General features: G+C 43.4%; 1 protein-coding gene across 2 annotated transcripts in view; it reads right to left on the bottom strand.

The window, feature by feature from the left end:
• ABRAXAS2 (abraxas 2, BRISC complex subunit) overlaps positions 1 to 22,963 on the bottom strand; it is a 32,015-nt gene extending 9,052 nt beyond the window's left edge. For both annotated transcript variants that reach the window (XM_008978874.4, XM_002756693.6), the window contains exons 1-7: positions 22,870 to 22,963; positions 17,978 to 18,068; positions 11,765 to 11,801; positions 9,107 to 9,173; positions 3,789 to 3,979; positions 1,389 to 1,508; positions 793 to 877 (exon numbers count right to left, since the gene is read on the bottom strand). In XM_008978874.4, coding sequence (XP_008977122.2) covers positions 793 to 877; positions 1,389 to 1,508; positions 3,789 to 3,979; positions 9,107 to 9,173; positions 11,765 to 11,801; positions 17,978 to 18,068; positions 22,870 to 22,941 — 663 coding nt within the window. In that variant the 5' untranslated portion in view covers positions 22,942 to 22,963. The remainder of the gene's footprint in view (positions 1 to 792; positions 878 to 1,388; positions 1,509 to 3,788; positions 3,980 to 9,106; positions 9,174 to 11,764; positions 11,802 to 17,977; positions 18,069 to 22,869) is intronic.
• Between the last annotated feature and the right edge of the window lie 2,402 nt (positions 22,964 to 25,365).

Below are 25,365 nucleotides of genomic sequence, written 5' to 3'. Positions count from 1 at the left end.
CAGGTGTGAGCCACCATGCCTGGCCAAAGCCTTTTTCCTTAAAGTCAGGCTTTCTCTAGATCTGGGAGAGCTTCATCAACTTTACCACTTCCCTTGCTGTACTCAAAGGCAAGTTCAAAGGCTCTTTTGTTCTTAGGGTTTAGAGTAAACTACTCCTGAGAACACAGAAGGGATGATGAAAAGAATGTGGGAAAGTATCATTAGCACCTAGCTCAGTATTTGGCTCACAGGAGATGTTTCCATCGATGTCTGTTGCATAATGACTAGGAATGAACAGGCTCCACCGAGACCCTCCCACTCGATGGAGGCAGCTGGGGCAAGTGAGTGAACTAGGATGAAGAGGCAGAGCTGCAACTTTTTGATACAGTCTCTACTTAGAATATAACTGATGGAGACGGCCGTGTTCTTAGCAAGCCTTCCTTAAACATGAAATACAGTTTCCTAGAACAACTACTATCACAAATGGGGCTGTAAGTGTTTGTCAACAGTTTGACTCTCTTCTGGGAAAGCAGATTCTGAGCCGGGCGTGGTGGCTGATGCCTGTAATGCCAGCACTTTGGGAGGCTGAGGTGGGCGGATCACCTGAGGTCAGAAGTTCAAGACCAGCCTGGCCAACATGGTGAAACCCCATCTCTATTAAAAAATAATAAATAAAAAAAATTTAAAAAAAGCAGATTCTGACTTTTGGATTCTAACTCTATTTGTCAGTTGGAAGATAATTAAAAATTAAAGTACAATTAAAAGCTTTTGGGCAAGACAAATAAGATGAAAACTAATAAATAAATCAGTTACCTGCACTTTCTCCTGAAGTGCATTATAAACCTGATAAATCGCCCTGATGTCTTTCATGACTCCATCCTTGTCAAAAAAGTCAGTACTAGAAGACAAAGAGAAAAAAGATGCCACAAGTTGATTGTAACTGCTGTGAACCGGAAAGGCATTTTTCCTATCTCTTCCACTTTACTCTACTGTTTAAATGCTGTGCCTCCATCTAAACATTAAAGTGCTTAAGGAATAATGCCCAGACAACAAGAATCACGGAAGAGAAATAAAAAAGAACCCATGTTACCAAGATCATTTAAAAAATAATAAACAGGTATGTATTTTTCAGTGACTATGGTTAGCTTTTAGAATCTCAGAAATAATACTCTATCCAAAACTTTTGTATCGTGGCAAATTATTTAAAAAATTCATAAAAGTAAATTATCTTTTCAGCAAGAATATAGTTTTGATATACGCTGGTGGTATCTAGATAATTACCTTACTGTATTCTTCAATTTTAATCATATCAAACTTGGTTTTACATTTTTCCATTCACCTTTAAATGTTATTAACAAAAGAAATATTGCTGATAAAAGAAAAAACCAGCACTTTACCTTTCAACTTACCCATGTTCTTTAATCACTTTGGCATAACTTTGAGAAGTATTTGGCACTGAAGACACTTTGTACTCTTGCTGGCTAGTATTTCCTAGATTGGGAATAGCAAGTGATATCCTTTGATTATACCTATGGGAAATATTCAGAAAGAGATCATGTTAAATGTACCATTCTGTCATATGTAAGTGAGATTAACAGTTTAAAAAGGGGGGCGGGGGGGGGCTGGGTGTGGTGGCCCAAGCCTGTAATCTCAGCACTTAGGGAGGCTGAAGGGTGCAGATCACCTGAGGTCAGGAGCTCGAGATCAGCCTGGCCAACATGGTGAAACCCTGCCTCTACTAAAAATACAAAAAAATTAGCCAGGCATGGTGGTGCACACCTGTAGTCCCAACTACTCCGGACGCTGAGGCAGGAAAATCACTTGAACCCGGGAGGCAGAGGTTACAGTGAGCCAAGATTGTGCCACTGCATTCCAGCCTGGGCAATAGAACGAGACTCCATCTCTAAATAACTAAATATTTAAAAGGGCATGTATGCTGGCATGTGCCTATAGTCCCAGCTACTTAGGAGGCTAAGGTGACAGGATCAGGAGCTCAAGGTTGCAGTGAACTATGATAGTGCCACTGTACTCCAGCCTGGGTGACAGAGCAAGACCCTGTCTCTAAAACAATAATAAAATTAAAATAAATAAAGTGAATTAACCAAAAAAAGAAGGGGCGTGGTGATAGGAGTCTTAGTTGCTGACACTGATTAACAGGAAGGTCTCATGGAGCACCTTTGTCTACAGACAACTCAAAGATACACGAAGTAGAATTTTTTTCCCTTCTTCAGTAGAACCTTTCTTATCAACTCCTTGAGAGCAGAGGTCATGCCTCACACATCTTTTGTGTACCCAGTGAATGACACAATGCTGAGCCTATTGTAAATGCCCGAGAAATACCTACAGATTACATAATGAAATCTTACAAAAGCCTTTTTAACAATTAACAATTATTTTCACTGATGTCAATTTAATTTATTCTACAACAAATAAACCTCCAGAGGGAAACCATTCTGCTGTTTACAAACAGACAACATGATCATATAATCATATGGTTTTGTTTTCTTTTTTTTTGCTTTAATAAGTTCACAATGCAAAACACTTAATAACTAGCAGGTGGATCAATTTTATAATTTTGTATTTGAAATTTATATCTCAAAATTATAATCAGACTTCCACAGCAATAAAACTGCATTTCCACATAGTGGATTATGGAGACGTAAATGATAATTTCCAGCTATTTATTCCTATAAGAATTTATGCATAATAAACATGTCTTATTAATGCTTCTTGATCCAAAAATAATTTTATGTAAATAACTGACAGAAAAATACCTTCTCTAGGCCGGGTGCAGTGGCTCATGCATGTAATCCCAGCACTTTGGGAGGCTGAGATGAGTGGATCACCCGAGGTCAGGAGTTCAAGACCAGCCTGACCAGCAAGAAGAAACCCCTTCTCTACTAAAAATACAAAATTAGCTGGGCATGGTAGTGCATGCCTGTTATCCCAGCTACTCAGAAGGCTGAGGCAGAAGAATCACTTGAACGCAGGAGGTGGAGGTTGCAGTGAGCCAAGATCGTGCCATTGCACTCCAGCCTGGGCAACAAAAGCAAAACTCCAACTCAAAAAAAAAAAGAAAAAAAGAAAAACACCGTTTCTAACCACAAAAAGAGCTAAAGAGAATAATAAAAGTTTTTATTTAAAGATGCATAAAAGAGGCAGGCAGATCACCTGAGGTAAGGAGTTCGAAACCAGCCTGGTCAACACGGTGCAACCCTGTCTCTACTAAAAATACAAAAAAATTAGCTGGGCATGGCGGTGTGTGCCTGTAATCCCAGCTACTTGAGAGGCTGAGGCAAGAGAACTGCTTGAACCCGGGAGGTGGAGGTTGCAGTGAGCCAAGATTGCACCACTGCACTACAGCTTGAGTGACAGGGCTAGACTCCGTCTCAAAAAAAAAGCATAAAGTACACTATAAGGCACATTTTTGACATGAACCTCAATGACCTGTACCAACGTCCTTCTTTTTTTATTTTTATTTTTGGAGATGGAGCCTCGCTCTGTCGCCAGGCTGAAGTACAGTGGCGCAATCCAGGCTCACTGCAACCTCTGCCTCCTGGATTTAAGCAATTCTTCTGCCTCAGTCTCCCCAATAGGTGGGACTACAAGCACACGCCACCAGGCCCAGCTAATTTTTGTATTTTTAGTAGAGACTGGGTTTCACCATGTTGGTCAGGATGGTCTCGATCTCTTGACCTCGTGATCCACCTGCCCTGGCCTCCCCAAATGCGAGGATTACAGGTATGAGCCACTGTGCCTGGTCCCAACGTCCTTCCTATATGTGAGGCAGATGGAAAAGCAAGCTTTACCTTCTATTTGGTCTAAAGAGTACGTATTCTAAAGCATGAGTTGAATTGTTGGCAGTGGAGATGAAGCTGAAGAGAAGAAAGACGAGGTCAGGCACGCCGAGGATGCGGGTGAGCTGCTTGTGAAGAACCTGCTCTCTGTAGGACATCTGCTGCTGTGTGTTGCGCCGGAATCTGTACCACCCGATGACTTTCTGAAAGAAAAGTGTGGTAAGCTGCGTGAAATCTTACAAATTTAATTCTGAAGGTATCCATACAAACGCGCACACAAATGTTCACGGCAGCTTTACATGCAATAGCCCCACATTGAAACAACCCAAGTGTCCATCAGCAGGAGCAGGGATAAACAGATTGTGGATATGCATACACTGGACTCCTGCTTAGTCATAAAAAGGAACATGGATGAGTCCCAAAATAATTATGCTGAGTGAAAGAAGCTAGACACCTCCTCACTAAGAAAAGTACAGGTTATAGGATTCTACTTACACGAAATTCTAGAAACGGAAAACTAACCTACAGTGACATAAAGCAGATCAGTTGTTAACAGGAATGAGGAGAGAAGGTAGGAACGGAGAGGCAAGAGGAAGCTTTTGCAGGTGACAGAGATGCTCATTATCTTATTATGGTGATGGTTACATATATCCAACTTGTAAGAGTATACTTTTGAAATATGTGCAGTTTATTATATGCCAATTTTACCTCAATAAAACTATTTTAGAAGTTTAGCTCTGTCAGCTCTAACTACAGCATAACTAAACTGGCTAGTGAAAAGGTTATGCTCTCTGGAAGAAAATACTTCTTATAATGGGCTTTGTTGGTCATCTGGAAGTCAGATGACTGCAGAGTTATCTGAAAGACCGCTGCAGTGCAGACTCCTGGGCCCCACCCAAATCTGCAGAATCAGAACCTTAAGACAAACCCAGGAATCTGAATTTAAGATGAGTTTCTGAGTTTTTCTTTCACATATTGAAATTTTAAAACATCTGTTGTCGAAACATTTAATTCTTTATTAGAAGATCAGTCTTCATACAGCTTCCTTCTTTGAAACAAATTCTGGGTTAAAATCTTGTTTTAAGAAGTAAAGGTAGTTTAAATGTATTAGTGTCATATTAAAATTAACAGTAAATTGAGATATTTTGACACTTTCATGTAGAAAGAAAGTCAATCAACTTTTGCTAAGGCAGCTACGTCACAAATATTTTCACCAATTATTATACTACACTAAGTAAATAATGTTTTCTCCATTGAGTTCATATCACATGCAAAGAACTCCAAAGAACAAATAAGCAACAGTTCCTAACTCAGGGAGTACTACTGAACATAAAAGGTAACTTCCCGTCGTCGATCAAAGCAATCAATTCTGATATCCCTTAAATAAAAAGAAAACCCAAGCCTTTCTTTCAGTGTATAATCTTTTTTTTTTTTTTTTGAGATGGAGTCTTGCTCTCTCCCCCAGGCTGAGTGCAGGGGCACGATATCGGCTCATGGCAATCTCTGCCTCCCAGGTTCAAGCAATTCTCCTGCCTCAGCCTCCCAAGTAATTGGGACTACAGGCATGAGCCACTATGCCTGGCTAATTTTTGTATTTTTAGTAGAGATGAGGTTTTACCATGTTGGCCAGATGGGTCTCGAACTCCTGACCTTAACTGATCCACCCGCCTCAGCCTCCCAAAGTGCTGGGATTACAGGCGTGAGCCACTGTGCCCGGCCTCAGTATAATCTTATAAAAGAGATATCTTGTCCAAAGTCACACAGCTCGTGAGTGACAGCTAAGATGCGGAATCAACATGCCTGCCTCTTTCCGCTGGGCAACAGTAGCTTTCACATTCTACTTAGACATGACAGTGGTCATAAAAAAGGCAAAAGTAGTTTTCCTTTCAGGAAAATGTGGATACAATTAGACAGAGCTATTTTGATGTATGTGAACACATTTCATTCTAAGATTCAATACTCTGTACTTAACTCCTACGTGGTATGTTGGAATTCTCTACTCAGCAGAACTCAGGCATGCCTCGTACTTCCCCTGCCTTCCTGCAGAGACCTGTATGGTGCTCAGCACATGGGCTCTTTTCATGAAATACTCATTGACTAACACAATCTTGCAAGTGGCTATCGGATGACTAACAGTATTCTCAGTTATGCCAATCTGAACTATTTTCTTAAATTTTTTTCCTAGCTGCCTTTTTTATTTTTGAAACAGAGTCTCGCTCTGTTGCCCAGGCTGGAGTGCACTGGCACGATCTTAGCTCACAGCAACCTCCACCTCCCAGGTTCAAGCAATTCTCATGCCTCAGCCTTCCAAGCGGCTGGGATTACAGGAGTGTATCACCACAACCAGCTGCATTTTTAGTACAGACGGTGTTTCACCATGTTGGCCAGGCTGGTCTCGAACTGCTGACCTCAAGTGATCCACCTGCCTTGGCCTCCCAAAGTGCTGGGATTATAAGCATTAGCCACTATGCCTGACTGATTTCTTCTTTCTTTTGTGAATTTCATGTTCATGGTTGTTACTCATTTTTCTCACTTATTCTGAAATCTGCCAGCTGCAGTGGCTCACACCCGGTAATCCCAGCACCTGGGGAGGCTGCGGTGGGTTGATCACTTGAGCCCAGGAGTTTTGAGACCAGCCTGAGCAACATGGCAAAACTCCGTTTCTACTAAAAACACAAAAAATTGGCTGGGCATGGTGGCTCATGCCTGTAATCCCAGCACTTTGGGAAGCCAAGGTGGGAGGATCACTTGAGGTCAGGAATTTGAGGCCAGCCTGGTCAACATGGTGAAACCCCACCTCTACTAAAAATACAAAAATTAGCCAGGCATGGTGGTACTTCCTGTAATCCAAGCTACTTGGGAGGCTGAGGCAGGAGAATCGCTTGAATCTGGGAGGCAGAGGTTGCAGTGAGCCGAGATCACACCATTGTACTCCAGCCTGGGCGACAGAGCTAAACTCCATCTCAAAATTAAAAAAAAAAAAAAAAAAAAAATTAGCTGGACGTGTGGCAGGCACCTGTAATCCCAGCTATTCAGGAGGCTGAGACAGGAGAATCGCTCGAACCCGGGAGGTGGAGGTTGCAGTGAGCTGAGATCGTGCCATTGCACTCCAGCCTGGGCAACAAGAGCAAAACTCCATCTCAAAAAACAAACAAACAGAAAAAATTAGCCAGGTGTGGTGGTGCCTGCCTGTAGTCCCAGCTACTTGGGGGTGCTGAGATGGGAGAATCACCTGAGCCTGGGGAGGTCAAGGCTACAGTGAGCCAAGATCATGCCAGTGCACTCCACCCTGGGTGACACCGTGAAACTCCCATCTCAAAATAAATAAAAATTAAATAAAAATTTGAAATCTGTTTTTAAAAAATACTTACTGGTACTTCTAATATGTAGAGAGTGCTCTAGAAAATTGTGCCCCAAAAAGAATCTTCGTAGAACAAATTTTAGTTTTAGAAAGTATAACAAAGCTTCATGGCCACGTACAGAGCTCACGCCTGTAACCCCACCACTTTGGGAGGCCAAGGCACGTGTATCACTCACGCTCAAGAGCAGCCTGGGCAACATGGTGAAACCCTGTCTCTACTAAAAATGTAAACATTAGCCGGGTGTGGTGGCACACGCCTGTAGTCCAGCTACTTGGAAGGCGGAGGCAGAAAAATCACTCGAACCTAGTGGGTGGAGGTTGCAGTGAGCTAAGATGGCACCGTTGCACTGCAGCCTGGGTGACAGAGCCAGACTCCATCTCGAATAAATAAATAAATATTTTAAGTATAAAGATTTATAATTTAAAATATGAAAAATGAGGAGGTAAGGGCGCATCTGAGAGATGAGGGACAGGCTGGGGCTAAGAGATTCCAGAATGTCTGCTCCCAGGCAAATCGCTGAAAATGAGAGCGCTGGACCACATGATGCCTGTGGCTGCTTTAACACCCTTTCCTGGTTGGGCAGGCAGCTTGGTTAGACTACCAGGATGGAGCACCTCTTGAGCTTACTATCATACACAGAGCCATTTGCCTGTCTTCTGACCAATCCTTCCACATTTCCTATTCTTCCTTTTATCCTTACCTGCTTTTCTTTCCTCTTTTACATGGAATATACCCATCAGTGATACTTGGAAAGTCTTGTACATTAGAAAGGCTGTTGTTTTAATCTACCTGCACTTAAACTCCTGACACTCTTTTTTCTTTTTAAATAAAGATGGGGTTTCACCATGTTGGTCAGGCTGGTCTTGAACTCCCGACCTCAGGTGATCCGGCCACCTTGGCCTCCAAAGTGCTTGGATTACAGGCGTGAGCCACCACGCCCAGCCAACTCCTGACACTGTTAAACAAAGGCATTTTGTTTTCTGTTTGACAAGTTGAAAGCTTTTATTGGTACTTTCCAAGACATGGTTAGTAACTGATCTATTTTTCTAGAATTAATATCCCAAGGTAAAAACAGTAAAACCCATACACAGTACGACACAGTAAATTACAAATGGCACTATTAGACACTACTGCAGCAATAAAACTTTGGTTTATTTTCATCTGTGTTCAGACTTGCTAACCTCCTAGTCTACACATACATAGAATGTCATATGTAAATACTGATAGAAATAATAAACACGTGACCTTTTGGAAAAACATCTGTGTTCAACTTTTTAAAATTGAGATAGAGTCTCACTCTGTCACCCAGGCTGGAGTGCAGTGGCGCAATCTCGGCTCACTGCAACCTCCGCCACCCAGGTTCAAGTGATTCTTGTGCTTCAGCCTCCTGAGTGGCTGGAACGACAGGCGCATGCCACCACATCCAGCCAATTTTTCTGTATTTTTAGTAGAGACAGAGTTTCACTATGTTGCCCAGGCTGGTCTTGAACTCCTGACCTCAGGTGATTCACCTGCCTTCTCTCCTAAAGTGCTGGGATTACAGGTGTCGGCCACTGTACCTAGCCTGTGTTCAACGTTAATTGAACTTGAAAGAGTAAACTATCCAAAGCTGTTTGACTGCAACTTACATTTTTCAGAAATACTTTTTCTGATTATAAATGTATGTATTTAAATACCTACAAAATTATGTTTTTAATTACAAAGCAGAAAGAACCACCTAGAGTCAAGTGAACTACTGTCAACTGTCCAGATGATAGTTCGTGCTTCCCTTCGAATTTTTACCTAATGGAATCATGCTATAAACATCTAAATTTTTTTATATTGATATATCAAAGAATCTACATAGGTTAACAAAACTCTTAAATATTACCATACATCTCATTGCTCCATTTTACATTCCTGTCTGGTTTCAGCTTTAGGTGATAAGGAACGACGTCAGAATCACACTGGACAACAAACAGAACAGACCTTTCTCCGATCTTTAAGAATCCTGTCCAAACTCTCCTCATTCACCTTGCTTGCGTAGTCATAGAAACTGTTAAAGAGAAAACAATATTTTATCAAAACCATATGGTATTGTGACACAGACATGCATGGCTACGTGTGTCTATGGGACAGCTAACCCTCATGAAGACCTAATTTCTCACCTTACATAGGTACATACAGAGAAATCAGTCTAAACGCTTTTCTGAAATGAGGTACCTTTTGCATTGAAGAATACTCAAGGGATTGCTACATTCAAATGATATTATTTCCACACGTGGGAGGTGTTGATAGCAAGTAATTATAAAATGTGGGGTTTCAAATGGCTGTGACATCTTTTCTTTGTTTCTAGGTATCAATTACTTATGAAAAAAAGATAACCTAGCAGCTCATTTTCTGAGAAATGAAGAAGGGAAATAAGCATTTGTTGAATGTGTAAGAAGACACTGGGCTGCATACTTCCTCAGGCTGTTTCATCCCCTTCTTGCCTCAGTGCTGGGAAGTATTAGTTTGACCCAACAATTCCACAAATTGTATTTCCAATTTTGTAGATAAACACATGAAGGCAAGTGACTTCCTCCAAATCACAGAGCTGGTAGACAGAAGGACTGGAATTTGAAGTCAGGTCTGGCTAGCTTCAAACCTAATATAATCACTGCCAAAAGAGACCAACAGGACCAGGATCCCGTGGAGTGCATCCAGGTGTAACGACAGGTGGGCCTCCTCTGCCACTGAACTTGGGATTGGGAAGGCCACCCCTCTACCTCTCCCGACTACCATAAGCTCAGGCCTTATAAGCCAGAAGAGAGTTCAAGATATGGTAAACAAACAAAAACAAAAAACACTGACTTGGAAGGCAAGAGACACAAGCTCCGGCTCCAGTTCTGTTTCTCACTGTATGATCTAGGGCAAGTCACTTAACCTGGTTTCCATTTCATTTTTTGCAAAATAAGGAGTTTGGAATAGGCATGTTACCATGTCTGTTTGTTTTTTTGAGACGGAGTTTTCGCTCTTGTTACCCAGGCTGGAGTGCAATGGTGCAATCTCGGCTCACCACAACCTCTGTCTCCTGGGTTCAGGCAATTCTCCTGCCTCAGCCTCCTGAGTAGCTGGGATTACAGGCACGCACCACAATGCCCAGCTAATTTTTTGTATTTTTAGTAGAGACGGGGTTTCACCATGTTGACCTGGATGGTCTTGATCTCTTGACCTCGTGATCCACCCGCCTCGGCCTCCCAAAGTGCTGGGATTACAGGCGTGAGCCACCGCGCCCGGCCCGGTTTCTTTTAGCTCTAATAATTAAGTCTATTCTTTAAACTCAAATCCATGTTCTGGTACCACTTTGCTGATAGTATTTTAATGATTCCTCAGAAGGCTAGGCAGGGTACACTTAGTGAGGCTTAGGACAGTCAGGACCAAATCAGACACCTTCGTAGACCAGACAGAGGCAATGTGTGAACCACAATCTAAACAATTTCACTTGCTTGGAGATTCCACTCAAATGAACTGCTGGCTGCTCGTCTTGCTTCCCCAGTCCTCTTTCGGTTATGTGTAAATCTAAAAGAGGCAAGGTTCTCAGCCATCGTTGACTTCCTTTATAGGTAGCCATCTTGCATGATGACAATTCTCTGAAGCAATCAATAGGTGGAGGTGGATGTGTGGGGGTGAATGTGTATTCACATTCATCAGGTTCCCAGGGGCTTTTGGGTGCAAGGGGGCTAGGTGTTTGGGCCAGCTGACAGTGGGGAAGTGGTCAGGGTGAAAGCTGCAGGGAACACACAGCAGGAAGAGCTAAGCAGAAAGGGCTGGCTGGTATTACGGAAGGAAGTGCTGATCAAGAACGCTGATTGTATTCGTGTGGGCAGTGCCAGAAGGAAAGTTATTTGCCTGGCTTCTGGGAAGGGGTAAGAAGTAGGGTCTCAGGGAGTTTTATGAAACATAGAGTTGAAATCATGACCCTAGCCATTAGGTGAAAGGGTTTGGGGCTGAGAAAGGGCATAGGCCTGGTCGTAGTTTGCGGGGGAAGTCCAGTGAGTAAGAGACCCTGAACTTTCCAGATCTTTCTGTTGTATGCTTTCTCCCTTGTGAAGAGAAGGGAGAGTGAGTGAGCACATTCACATAACTTCAAGCATCTCTTACTGTGTCTCATTCATAAGTGGAACTTCATCATAGGTATGTATCTACAGGAAAAACAATAGTGCATACAGATAGGGTTCAGTCCTATCCACAGTTTCTGGGAGCTTTGGCACACGTCCCCCGAGGATAAGCAGGGACTACTGTATTAACTTAAACACAAAAAGAAAGTTTTATGCTCCTTTTTCTTACATTTTTAAAGTTGAACATTAAATATTTCTTATTCCTTTTAAAAACATCCATTAAGTTATTTTATGTTGATTAACTTTGTTCTCTGTAATTGAAGAGCCCTGGATAGGCTGAGTGATTCTGAATCACTAAGGCCACAATTTCCACTCTCCCCCTTCCCCTCTCCTCACCTACCACAGTGCTGTGCACACAGCACTCGATAGATACATGGATTTGGGCACCCTCGAGACTTTACAGCCATCATCAGCTACAGGCTTAAATTCACCAGGTTTTCATCAATCAATCCTTTTAATAAGGACTAAAAGCTTACATGTGGCTTACCTAAAAAGTTTTGAACAAGGCTGATGGTTGTGGATTTCTGTAATTAGAAAGAGGAAATACACCTTAGTTAATCATGTAAGGCATAGGCAACTATAAAATAACTCAGAATTTGTTTTTTAAACCAAAATCTCTGACAACAAAGACAGTTTTTTCCTCTGCCAAACAGTTGCTATGTGCCCACTAGTGAGGGCAGGGTGACTTCTGAACACTCATCCTGAGTGATACACTCTCAGAATAAAGGAGACTACAGAACCAAATTTCTATTTGTCCACGGATGAAGAGCACATATCTGAAAGATATTCTACAGGAATAGGCAGCTATTGTGTGTCTTATTCAATCTTATCTATTTAAAAAAAAGGAAAGAAAAGTTTGGGCCGGGCGCGGTGGCTCACGCCTGTAATCCCAGCACTTTGGGAGGCCGAGGCGGGTGGATCACGAGGTCAACAGATCGAGACCATCCTGGTCAACATGGTGAAACCCCGTCTCTACTAAAAAAAAATACAAAAAAAAAAATTAGCTGGGCATGGTGGCGTGTGCCTGTAATCCCAGCTACTCAGGAGGCTGAGACAGGAGAATTGCTTGAACTCAGGAGGCGGAGGTTGTGGTGAGCCGAGATCGCGCCATTGCACTCCAGCCTGGGTAACAAGAGCGAAACTCCGTCTCAAAAAAAAAAAAAAGAAAAGTTCATTTGCCTAGCTAGACAGGAAGCTAAGCCTCACCTCAGCTGGTCTGAAGGCAGTTATCTCAATTGCTTGTTTATGGTTATAGATCTGAACCCTTGTTCTACTCTTTCTCCCTCCTCACTGCTTCACTTGAGTAGTCTTATAAAATACATTCAAAAGTGAAAATAGGCCGGGTGCGGTGGCTCACGCCTGTAATCCCAGCACTTTGGGAGGCCGAGGCAGGCGGATCACGAGGTCAAGAGATCAAGATCATCCTGGCCAACATAGTGAAACCCCATCTCTACTAAAATATAAAATTAGCTGGGCGTGGTGGTACACGTCCGTAGTCCCAGCTACTCGGGAGGCTGAGGCAGGAGAATTGCTTGAACCCGGGAGGCAGAGGTTGCAGTGAGCCGAGATCGTGCCACTACACTCCAGCCTCACTCCTGGAGACAGAGCAAGACTCTGTCTCAAAAAAAAAAAAGTAAAAATAGGCCAGACATGGTGGCTCACACCTGTAATCCCAGCACTTTGGGATGCCGAGGTGGGTGGATCACCCGAGATCAGGGGTTCCAGACTAACCTGACCAACATGGTGAAACCCTGCTCTACTAAAAACACAAAAATTAGCCGGGCATGATGGTGGGTGCCTGCAATTCCAGCTACTTGGGAGGCTAAAGTGTGGGAGAATCATTTGAACCCAGGAGGCGAAGGTTGCAGTGAGCCGAGATCGCGCCACTGCACTCCAGTCTGGGTGACAGAGAGAGATTGCGTCTCAAAAAATAAATAAATAAATAAATAAAACTTCATCTAGAAATATTTCCTTCTTTTTATCACTAAAAATGATAGAGGCCGAGTATGGTGGCTCACACCTATAATCCCAGCACTTTAGGAGGTTGAAGCGGGCAGATCAGATCAAGATCATCCTACCCAACATGCTGAAACCCCATCTTTACTAAAATACAAAAAAATTAGCTAGGCATGGTCGTGTGTGTTTATAGTCCAAGCTATACTAACAGCTACTTGGGAGGCTGAGGCAAGGGAATTGCTTGAACCTGGGGGGCAGAAACTGCAGTGAGCCAGGATCGTGCCACTGCACTCCGACCTGGCAGCCTGGCAACAGAGCAAGACTCCATCTCAATAAATAAATAAATAAATAAATAAAAATTCGTATTCTGGAGAATAAGCTATGCCAGAAAATCTCTTTATACAACTGGTAGTGAATATTACTCAATGCACTTCACCTAATGTTTGACTTTTCAACCCAGGTTTTCCAGAGTTCCCAGTTTATGTTTTCAAATATATATTTATTTATTTTTGAGACAAGGTCTTGCTCCACCCAGGCTGGAATTCAGTGGCATGATCACAGTTCGCTCTACCCTCAATCTCCTGGGCTCAAGCTGGGGGCTCTCCTATCTTTTGCTGTACAATCTTTAATTTATTAGTGACATTCAGTTTATTGAAACGATTATGGATCTCATGGACAAAATGTTCTAGGATCTTAAATTTGTTGTTCCCATTGTAACATTTTTCTTTTAAAAATAAATAGGCTGGGCCTGGTGGCTCACGCCTGTAATCCCAGCACTTTGGGAGGCCGAGGCGGGTGGATCACCTGAGGTCAGGAGTTCGAGACCAGCCTGACCAATATGGTGAAACCCCATCTCTATTAAGAAAAAAGTAAATTTCTTTTTTTAAAAAATAAAGAACTAAAAAAAGTAATAAAAAATTTTAAAAAATAAAAATAAATATAAATATAGCGAGTGAGGTGGCTCACACCTAACATTTTCGAAGGCTCAGGTAAGAGGATCACTTGAGGCCAGGAGTTCAGGGCTAGCCTGGACAATATAGTGAGACCCTGTCTCTACTAAAAACACAAAATTAGCCAGGCATGGTGGCGCACGCCTGTAATCCCAGCTACTCAGGAGGCTGAGGCAAGAGAACTGCTTGAACTCAGGAGGTGGAAGTTATGAGATCATACCATTGCACTCCAGCCTGGGCAACAAGAGCAAAACTTGGTCTCAAAAAAAAAAAAAAAAAAAAAGAATTTTAATTACTTTATCATTTTATTTCTTTAAAAATAAATAAAGCCAGGGTTTTAATCAGAAGTGCTATTTTTGTGATCATGCCAAAGAATAGGTCTTTCTTTCATGGTGTGCTGTCCATTAACTGCAGCTGGCAATTTCACCGTCACTACCAGAGTATGCTTGAAAACCCAGGTGCATATAATAAATAACTCCACAGATGGTCTACGAAACAAAATTCTGTTCTAGGATTTTAAAGAATGAGGCAAAACAAAAACACCCTTGATGAAGGACTAGCTATACCATCTTATATAGACCAAGTCTTTTTTCTTTTTTGACATGAGATCTTGCTCTGTTGCCCAGGCTGGAGTGCATTGGTATGATCACGGTTCACTGTAGCCTCAAACTTTCAGGCACAAGCAATCCTCCCACCTCAGCCTCCTGAGTAGCTGGGACTACAGGACACGAACACATCACCACACCTGACTAACTGTAAAAATCTCTTGTAGAGACAGAGTGTTGCCACCTTGCCCAGGCTGGTCTTGAACTCCTGGCCTTAAGCAATCCTCCTGCCTCGGCCTCCCAAAGTGTTGGGATTACAGGTATGAGCAACTGCACCTGGCCTCAAGCCTTTACTTAGTAAAGGAGTCAAGGGCTGGGCGCAGTGACTCACGCCTATAATCCTAGCACTTTGGGAGGCCGAGGCGGGTGGATCACGAGGTCAAGAGTTCGAGACCATCCTGGTCAACAAGGTGAAACCCCATCTCTACTAAAAATACAAAAATTAGCTGGGCATGGTGGTGTGTGCCTGTAGTCCCAGCTACTCGGGAGGCTGAGGCAGGAGAATTGCTTGAACCCAGGAGGCGGAGGTTTCGGTGAGCCGAGATCACGCCATTGCACTGCAGCCTGGGTAACAAGAGCGAAACTCCGTCTCAAAAAAAAAAAAAAAACAAGTTAATAATGTGATGAGTGGGTTTGATAGTTTTGATCCATTAGGGCAAAGGTATCCAATCTTTTGGCTTTCCTGGGTCACACTACAAGAACAATTGTCTTGAGCCACACATAAAATATACTAACAATAGTTGATGAGCTTTAAAAAAATTGCAAAAAAATCTCATAATGTTTTAAGAAAGTTTACAGATTTGTGTTGGGCTGCATTCAAAGCTGTTCTGAGCTGTATGCAGCCACAGGATATGGGTTGGGCAAGCCTGCATTAGGAGGCAGTTCAGTCTCTCGATTCCTGGCAATCCTAACCTAACCTCAATACAAACCCTTGGGGCCAGGCACAGGTGGCTCTTGCTTGTAATCCCAGCATTTCAGGAGGCTTAGGCAGGTGGATCATCTGAGGTCAGGAGTTCAAGACCAGTCTGACCAACATGGTGAAACTCTGTCTTTACTAAAAATACAAAAATTAGCCAGCCTTGGTGGTGTGCACCTGTAATCCCAGCTGCTCAGGAAGCTCAGGCAGGAGAATCACTTTAACCCAGGAGGCAGAGGTTGCAGTGAGCTGAGATAGCACTACTGCATTCCAGCCTGGGTGACAGAAGGAGACTGCATCTCAAAAAAAAAAAAAAAAAAAAAACACACCCATGTCCCCTACCCCACATACTAGAAGCCTATCAGAAGAAGCTTGAAATTATTTGCTTGCAACATGACCAAACTTGCCAACAGCATATTTTTCTTTTTTTTCCTCTTTGAGATGGAATTTCATTCTTGTTGCTAAGGCTGGAGTGCAATGGCACAATCTCGGCTCTCTGCAACCTCTGTCTCCCGGGTTCAGGTGATTCCCCTGCCTCAGTTTCCTGAGTAGCTGGGGTTACGGGCATGCACCACCATGCCCAGCTAATTCTGTATTTTTAGTAAAGACGGGGTTTCTCCACGTTGGTCAGATTGGTCTCAAACTCCCGACCTCAAGTGATCTGCCCGCCTTGGCCTTCCAAAGTGCTGGGATTACAGACATGATACACCATGCCCAGCTAGCTAACCAGTATTTCAAACCGCAAACCACTCATCCCCACATATCTGTATTTTCGTCATCAAACAGGCCAGATTCCTTTATGTTCTCTGCAGTCCTCGTTCTGTGGTCCCATGAATGTACTGCCCATTAGGTACTTCCTTACTGACATCTCTACTCATCTCTCCACTAGCAGTTTTCTCTCTCCTTTGGGCACTTAGGGGATTTTCTGTTACTATCTTACAGCACAATCTGGTATTTCTTTCTGCCTGTCTAATCCTGCTCACAGCTCTAGAAGGCAGGGGTGATTCTGGGGATTTCATTCACTGTGCAGCACATGCCTCATATATGAAAGTTCTTCAATAAATGTCTGCTGCATAAATAAATGAAAAGTTCCTTGCTTGGTTCAGAGTATTAGGATATGCGGTTTGGTGATCTGCCTGAAGTGTACTTGAAAGGGCTGTGACCTCGATTTATCGAAAGGAGACTGATCCAAAGAGGGGGGTGCATCTGTATCTATAAAGACGCCTTCATCCTCCCCAGATCTCTCCTCCAAAATGGGTATTTGGCTTATCCCTCAGAAGGCTTTATAAGCTTAGCAAACATCCCACGTAAACACATGTGAACATTCTTGCTGGATCCCTTTAGAAGGACCAGCACAATACATACATTCATCATAGTGCGAGGTGATAATGGCAATGGGAAGAGCCTAATTTGCAAACCTGAGGTTCGTGGTGGTTCAATCAAGTGGTCACACAGCACTTCAGTAAAAGTCACCCCCATTGGTGGCTAAGGAATACTTTATAGAAGGTTCATACTTATTAGACACTCTGTCTTTCTGTTTTGTCTTGTTTTGAGCCAGTTTCACTTTGTTGCCCAGGCTGGAGTGCAGTGGGGCAATCTTGGCTCACTGCAACCTCCGTCTCCCAGGTTCAAGCAAATCAACCTCAGCCTCCTGAGTAGCTGGGATTACAGGCATGCATCACCATGCCCGGCTAATTTTGTATTTTTAGTAGAGACAGGGTTTCACCATGTTGGTCAGGCTGGTCTCGGTCTCCCAAAGTGCTGGGATTATAGGCGTGAGCCATGGCGCTGGGCCTCTCTGACTTTATACTGACATGAAAACATCTCATATCATTTATTAGTGCAAATAATTTTAGTGTTTTTCGTTTTTCTTTTTTTTTTTGAGACAAAGTCTCGCTCTTGTCACCCAGGCTGGAGTGCAATGGTGTGATCTCGGCTCACTGCAACCTCTGCCTCCCGGGTTCAAGCGATTCTCTTGCCTCAGTCCCCTGAGTAGCTGGGATGACAGGTACCTGCCACCACGCCTGACACATTTTTGTATTTTTAGTAGAGAAGGGGTTTCACCATGTTGGCCAGGCTGGTCTCAACAGGTGATCTGCCCGCCTCGGCCTCCCAAAATGCTGGACAGGCATCAACTACCACCTTGGCCTTATTTTAGTTTTTTTTCTACGTACTCTTTTAATTCTTTAGGATAAAATCAGTTAAGGGCAAAACAACAGAACAAACAGTAAGTAAATACACAAAAAAGACCAATTACTGAGAAATTTACTTACCAATTACTTGCAGAAATTCTGTGTTGCTGATTTGTGAGTCACTGATGCTAAAGGTTTCCTCTTGTCTTACCTCTCCCAGCAAAAATCCTTCCTAAAAGTCATAAAAGAAAATAGTTGTAGACTAAAAATAAAAATGACTTTACTAAAATTAAGAGGAACTGAGGTCATATAAACTTATAGTAATTTCCACAATAATCCAAACAAGCTTCCAATGTGAACCACTGTTCTATAAACCAACAAATGGAGTAAAGCAATCTGAGCTATATCTATTAATTGGATTATTCCAAAAAAGGATTCTATAACAAGATAAAATATTATTTTAATCCCTTCAACTCTTCCCTGTCTTTTGAAGAGTGAATTTCATGACCTAAATCTTAAGTATCATAACCAATGTCAAAAAACTCAGGAACTAGAAACATTTCAAAGTTGTTTTCTTGAAATCACATACAATGTATTTCATTGTCGTAAAAACTGCTGCTGATGAAAAGATGAAGTTAACATGATGACAAGTAAATGCTTTCATACATGCTGGCACAGAAAGTTAGGATTTTAGCAGAACAATTAAATTTCCTATCATCCACACGAACATTTTTCTTTAATAAATGCAGAGGTCAACTGATTTACACTTTTGGAGGGCATTTACCACCACTGTTGATTCTAGATTACTGGCTTATTACCTACTCTTTGCGTACTTGCTACCATGTTCTGCACAAGCACAGCTGGGAGAAGACATACACTAAATCCTTAAGTAACTTTCCCGTACAGAGGGTGAACTGAGACGCTGTCCTGGAATCTCTCTCCCCAGATAGCACAGGGCTTCCTCCTTTCCTGCATTCAGGTCTTTACCCAAACGGCACCTTATCAAAGAAGCCTTGTCTGATCAACTTCCTGGAAATAGCATCTGCCCACTTTACCTTACAGTCTTTATCTTCTTAGTCCCCTCACTATCCATCATATCATATATTTATAAATAAATACATTTATTACCCCTTGCCAGAATGCAAACTCCATGAGAGCAGGGACTTTGTGCTTGTTAACTGCTCTGTCTCAGCACCCAGCACAATGCCTAACACTTAGTAGGTGCCTCACTAACACTGGTTGAATCAATTTGTTGAAACGATGCCTTTGTACTATATATCCTTCTAGTCTAAGTTCATCCTTCAAATCAATTAATGAAATTTCCTAGTTTAAAAACATTTCCAGTTTAGTGAGAATCTATAGGAGTGAAGGGAAAGACAGATGCTTTACAGCCAAGTTTTTGTATTCAATTTGAGGAGTGGGAGTGTCCTAAAACACTGAACCATCATGGAGCATTTCTTAAATTAAGAAATATATAGGCCAGGCATTGTGGCTCTTGCTTGTAACCCCAGAACTCTGGGAAGTCTAAGCAGGTAGATCACCTGGGATCAGGAGTTCGAGACCAGCCTAGCCAATATGGAGAAACCCTGTCTCTACTAAAAACACAAAACTAACCAGATGTGGTGATGTATGCCTATAATCCTAGCTACTCAGGGGCTGAGACAGAAGAATTGCTTGAACTTGGGAGGTGGAGGTTGCAGTGAGCCAAGATCGTGCCACCACACTCAATCCTGGGCAACAGAGCGAGACTCTGTCTCAAAAAAAAAACACAAAAAACCATATATATCATATGAAATATAATATATATATTTATTTATAAATATAAAATATATATTTCATATAATATATGAAATATTATATATATATTCCCTTTAAAAAAACTCTCTCAGACCCAAAGGAGTGTCCATGACTGCTAATTTAAGAAACATTGGCGAAATAAGCTTGTTTTATTCTATGAAAATCTTTCAGTTATGAATTCTCACCACAAAAGCAGCTTTGTCTTGTTACAAGCAAAAGACAAAATAAACAAAAGAAACTCCACTTTCAAAAAATCAAAGTGAAAAAATAATTTCATATTCACACAGAACTTTAGACCTCAAGAATATAGCTGGATCTGGATTCCTAGTGTTCTACAGTACTGGGTTGCTGGATTCAGCAAAAAAGATACAAGACACCAAAATTTTATTTTCAGATAAATAATTATTTCGTAAGTTTTGGGATATACTTATACTATAAATTAATTGCTATTTATCCAAAATTCAAATTTAACTGAGTGTCCTGTATTTCATCTGGTAATCCTACAACAGTCTTCTGTTTGAGGAATAATGACATAAATCGACAGTGACATCAAGAAATTCTAGGTCAGATGAGGTGGCTCACGCCTGTAATCTCAACACTTTAAGAGGCCAAAGAGGGAAGATCGCTTGAGGCCAGCAGTTTGAGACCAGCCTGGGCAACATAGTGAGACCCTGTCTGTAGCTTTTTTTTTAAAAAAAAGGACATTCTGTGGCTGGGTACAGTGGCTCATGCCTCTAATTTCAGCAATTTGGGAGGCTGAGGTGGGTGGATCACCTGAGGTCAGGATCGAGACCAGCGTGACCAACATGGAGAAACCCCGTCTCTATTAAAAAATACAAAAAATTAGCTGGGTGTGGTAGCACATGCTTGCAATCCCAGCTACTCGGGAGGCTGAGGCAGGAGAATTGCTTGAACCCAGGAGGCAGAGGTTGTGGTGAGCTGAGATCACACCATTGTACTCCAGCCTGGGTAACAAGAGCGAAACTCTGTCACAAAAAATAAAATAAAATAAAAATAAATAGGGATATTCGAAAGCCAAGTACAAGAGGAAGGTTTAGACATACACTGGTCTGGATTATCTGAATCACTGTTACTTTATAATAGGAGTTGGCAAACTGTGGCATGGGGACTAATTCCAGCCTAATACTTATTAATGTATGGCCTGTAAGCTAACAATGGTTTCTATGTTTTTACTTTATTTTTATTATTATTTTTTGAGATGGAGTTTCGCTCTTGTTGCTCAGGCTGGAGTGCAATGGCAGGATCTCAGCTCACTGCAACCCCCACCTCCCAGGTTCGAGCGATTCTCCTGCCACAGCCTCCAAAGTATCTAGGATTACAGGCTTGTGCCACCGCACCCAGCTAATTTTGTATTTATAGTAGAGGTGGGGTTTCTCCATGTTGGACAGGCTGGACTCAAACTCTTGGCCTCAGGTGCTCTGCCTGCCTCAGCCTCCCAAAGTGCTGGGATTACAGGAATGAGCTACCATGCCTGGCCAAGAACACAGTCTCCTTGAATCTTTTACTGTCTATCGCTGCTTTCTGCCAATAACCGCAGAGTTGAATAGTCACTATAGAGACCATATGGCTAACAACGCCCACAAAGTTTACTATCTGGCCCTGTACAGAAAAGTATGCTAGCCCCAGGTCTACAGATGAGTGGTCTTAAACGAATTTCTTGCCTGGACAAAATAAGCATGTACTGCAAAAGTAAATTGTTGGTTCTTCAACCTTAAAATTCAATTTATTTTCAAGGATTCTGCATATATAATTGTGGCAAAGTTAATATCAACAAGCATGGATGGTCATATAAAACACAGTTGCCAACTATTGGCATTGGTGAAAATTTCTATGAAGTCTAGTACCACGCCTTGCACAGAGTAGATATTAAGGGAATATCTCTTGAATTAATTGTTTTCAACAGGTAGCTGCTTGCGCTTACAGTAATCTGGTCATATACATAGACTGTGATTATTACTAGGCATTCTAAGAAATAGGGTAAAGGACCCATTTTTTAATAGTCCATGGACACTAAAAAAAAACCCTTACATATGGAACTATATTACATTATTAAATAGCTGGCTGTAATACCCTAGGCCATAGTGTTCAAAGCTGCCTCTGGAAAAATCCATGCTGTATATATTCCTATTCCTGTCATTAAGTTCTACCACCAACACTGAAGACACGAAAGGTACAATAATTTAATCGCATTCAGTTTACTAACGGAATCACCTCTCTGTGAAATCGGTTTTTATTAACGGAAGCTAAGATTGCTGACATCAAACCAAATGCAGTTCCTCTTTCTGCAGTGTACCATTTTGCTTTGTAATGACAACCAAAAACCCCACACATAGGTTTAATGAGTTTGAATCTCTCACTGTTAACATCACTTAAAATAATCCCCCAATTTGGTGGCCAAATTAGATACTTCCTTTAAGAGAGAAGTGATCTAGTTTCACAAAGCATTTCCAATCAGAGGCCAATGACGTTAAAAGATAATGTGTAAAATAAAGACATTGAAACAGAGAGGATCTGCTCCTGCTACGGACTCCAAAGCCTATGCATTTCCGTTCACTCACTCGTGGGCCTGTCACTTCCCTATTTCACTGTGACTAGTCCCGTGCTCTGAGAACACTGGCCAAAGAACTAAACACGCAACTTCAAGGAAATACAAATAGACCCTGCACCTAACGCTCCTGTTTACATTCTCCATTTTGCATTGGGGCGAAGAAAACACACAACCGTGTCTAACAAGTATGAATAGTGACAGCCATGGTTTCACTCGTAGCACCCCCAGGACAACCTGTGAGATCGGCGGGCGGGGCGGAGTACCTCGCCTCCTGGACTAAACACCCAGCCTCTAGATTCCTTCGCGACCCCGTGCGCCCCTCCTAAGTCTAGAAGCCTGACTCTCAGGGAGGGGCAGGCGCTCGGTTTACACCGAGCGACTCCTGACACTGCAGGAGGCCAGTAGGGGCAGCTTTGCTGCACAGGAGACGGCTGTCCCGGGACAGCCGAGCGGCGGAGAGCGCTAAGCGAAGGGGCCCGTCCCGGGGACGAAGGAGCCCCAGAGGCAAGAGCTCACCGGGGGCGGGAGCCGCCCGGGTCACCAGCTCCTCCGGCCGGCCCTGGTGCCCAGAGGGCGAGCCGCATGCGGTCCCAGCTTGGCCGCGAGCGCCGGTCTGAGACAGAGGCTGAAAGCCCCCAGCGGCTGCGGCAGGGGGCCCGGCACCTACGTGGTCAGCGTTGCTGTTGGCGCTGTGGAAACACACAGCACTGAAGGTGTAGCCCGAAATGGACGCCGCCATGATGGAAATCTCCAGCTCCCCCATCATGCCCCGCGGAGGGCACACGGCCTTCCGGCCGGCCCGACCCCTTGGCATCATGGGAAATGGAGTCTGCAGCTGGCAGCCGCCGAGAGCCCTGAGCGACCCCTGGTCCTGAGGGCTGAAGAACGGCGGTTTTCGCGATCGGAAGGACCCTGGCACTGTATCCTCCACAGGGGTGTCGCTCCTGACACGCCTCAGACAGCGGTTGATCGTTCCCTAAACAGTTCTTTCCCTTTGCAAATGAAACTCTTAGTACTAAAAGCCAACAGGCCCGGCGCGGTGGCTCACGCCTGTAATCCCAGTACTTTGGGAGGCCGAGGAGGGCGTATCACGAGGTCAGGAAATTGAGATCCTGGCTAACAAGGTGAAACCCCGTCTCTACCAGAAATACAAAAAATTAGCCAGGCGTGGTGGTACGTGCCTGTAGTTCTAGCTACTCGGAAGACTGAGGCAGTAGAATTGCTTGAACCCGGAGGTGCAGGTTGCAGTGAGCCGAGATCGCACCACTGCACTCCAGCCTGGGTGACAGAGCCAGGTTCCGTCTCAAAAAAAAAAAAAAAAGTAAACATCTAAGGCCGGGTGCAGTGGCTCACACCTGTACCCAGCATTTTAGGAGGCCAAGGCAGGCATATCACCTGAGGTCAGAAGTTCAAGACCAGCCTGGCCAACATGGTGAGACCCTCCCCCAGCCCCATGTTGGAGGCCCTGCTCTTGCTCTTGAGAAGGGGGCCTCCTGTGAGGGGCTCAGGCCTCTCAGGGAACTTCCCTGTGTCCAGCCCAGAGCAACCCCTCCAAAGGTGACCTTAGGGGTGTGGTTCAGGGCAGGTGCGTCCTTCTGGATGAGAGGTCGATTGCTCGGGTAGCAATGTTTTCCTTGTGAAAGGACAGCTTTCTGCTTCACCTGTCTGTACTTGTGAGCACCTGCCCAGTCCACCACCTGGCCACAGCCAGGGAGACTGAGTCAGCACCGCAGGCTGTCCTGGAGTTGTATTTAACTTGTAAAATGGGACAGGCAAAGGAAGGTGGTGGGGTCCTGGGGAAGGAGCCTCAGGAGGCTGAGGCATGAGAATTGCTTGAACCCGGGAGGCAGAGGATGCCATGTGCCAAGATTGTGCCACTGCACTCCGGCCTTGTCTCAAAAAAAAAGAAAAAGCCAACATTTACTGTGCTCAAGGATGAAAGGAGGGAGATAATTTGGGCAAATAAACAGTTTGGTATAGTAGTGACATAAAGGGGTAACAGATAACACGACTGCTCTGGTTGCAGAGTTTCGTGGTTCAAGGCACCATCATCTCTCTCTGTCAGATTTTTGTAACCTTCTAACTCAGGGAGTCTGAACTGGTGGCAGTTTTGGCCCCCAAAAGGCATGTGGCAATATTTGGAAACATTATCTGATATCATAATTTGGAGTCAGGTGCCACTGGCATCTGGTGGGAGGGTAGAGACCAGCGAAATGCCTAAACATCTTACAGCACACAGGGACAGGCCCACAATGAAGAAAAATCAGTGGTGACAAGAGTGAGAAATCTGGTGTTCCTGCTTCAGCTTTTAATCCCCTCCTTGCCAAATCTATGCTCCACACAGCAAAATGGTCCACATTCGAATGTAAAAATTAAACCATGTTGTTTCTTGGCCAAACACCAAGTCTTGCCAAGACCTGGCCCCTATTACTTGTCTGATTTCATTATCTGCTGCTGCCCCCTTTGTTTGCTGAGGTTTAACTACATTAGTTTTTCTGCTTCCTGGACATCCCCAGCTCGTTCTACCTTAGGGCCTTTGCGCTTGCTGTTTTCTTTGCCTGGAATGCTCTTCTCCCAGGCAATGGCATGGTTTACTATTTCTGCCCTAGATGTGCCACCCAGACCTCCTGTCAGCCTTGCAGGATTGATTGATTGCTGCAAGTCTGCTCTCTGCTGTAATTATCCCTAGTGTAGAGAGCTTCATTGCTTAAGGCCACTCCTCCCTTCCTGGGCATCCAGCATTCAATGCCTGTTCAAGGTAGAGGAATAAATGGGAGGGATAGGAGGGATTTGCTGAAGTTTGGTTACAGTGGTGCCTCCGTTCAGCTGCTTCGTTCATCCAGTCCTGCTTCTTTTTCTTCCCCAACAGATGATGATCCTCGAAATACTTCCTAATCAACTTCCTCTCTGTTCATCTCAGTCTCAGACTTGGCTCCCTAGGAACAAAACCTATGACAGCCTCTTTTAGGTTTTCCCTCAGTGCTGCGGCCCCTCAGAGAGTCCTTTCCTGGTACCTATTAAGGACTGCAGCCTTCACTCCATGTTCTCAATATGACTTCCCTGTTTCAGTTTTCCCTTTACCACTTATCATCTAGCAGCATCTCTATGTTATTCATATTCTGTTATTCATGTTCTGAACTTCATGAAGACAGAGATTCTTCTT

Source organism: Callithrix jacchus, chromosome 12 (genome assembly GCF_049354715.1).
Source record: "Callithrix jacchus isolate 240 chromosome 12, calJac240_pri, whole genome shotgun sequence".
Lineage (NCBI taxonomy): Eukaryota > Metazoa > Chordata > Mammalia > Primates > Cebidae > Callithrix > Callithrix jacchus.
This window is presented reverse-complemented; position numbering and strand designations above follow the sequence as displayed.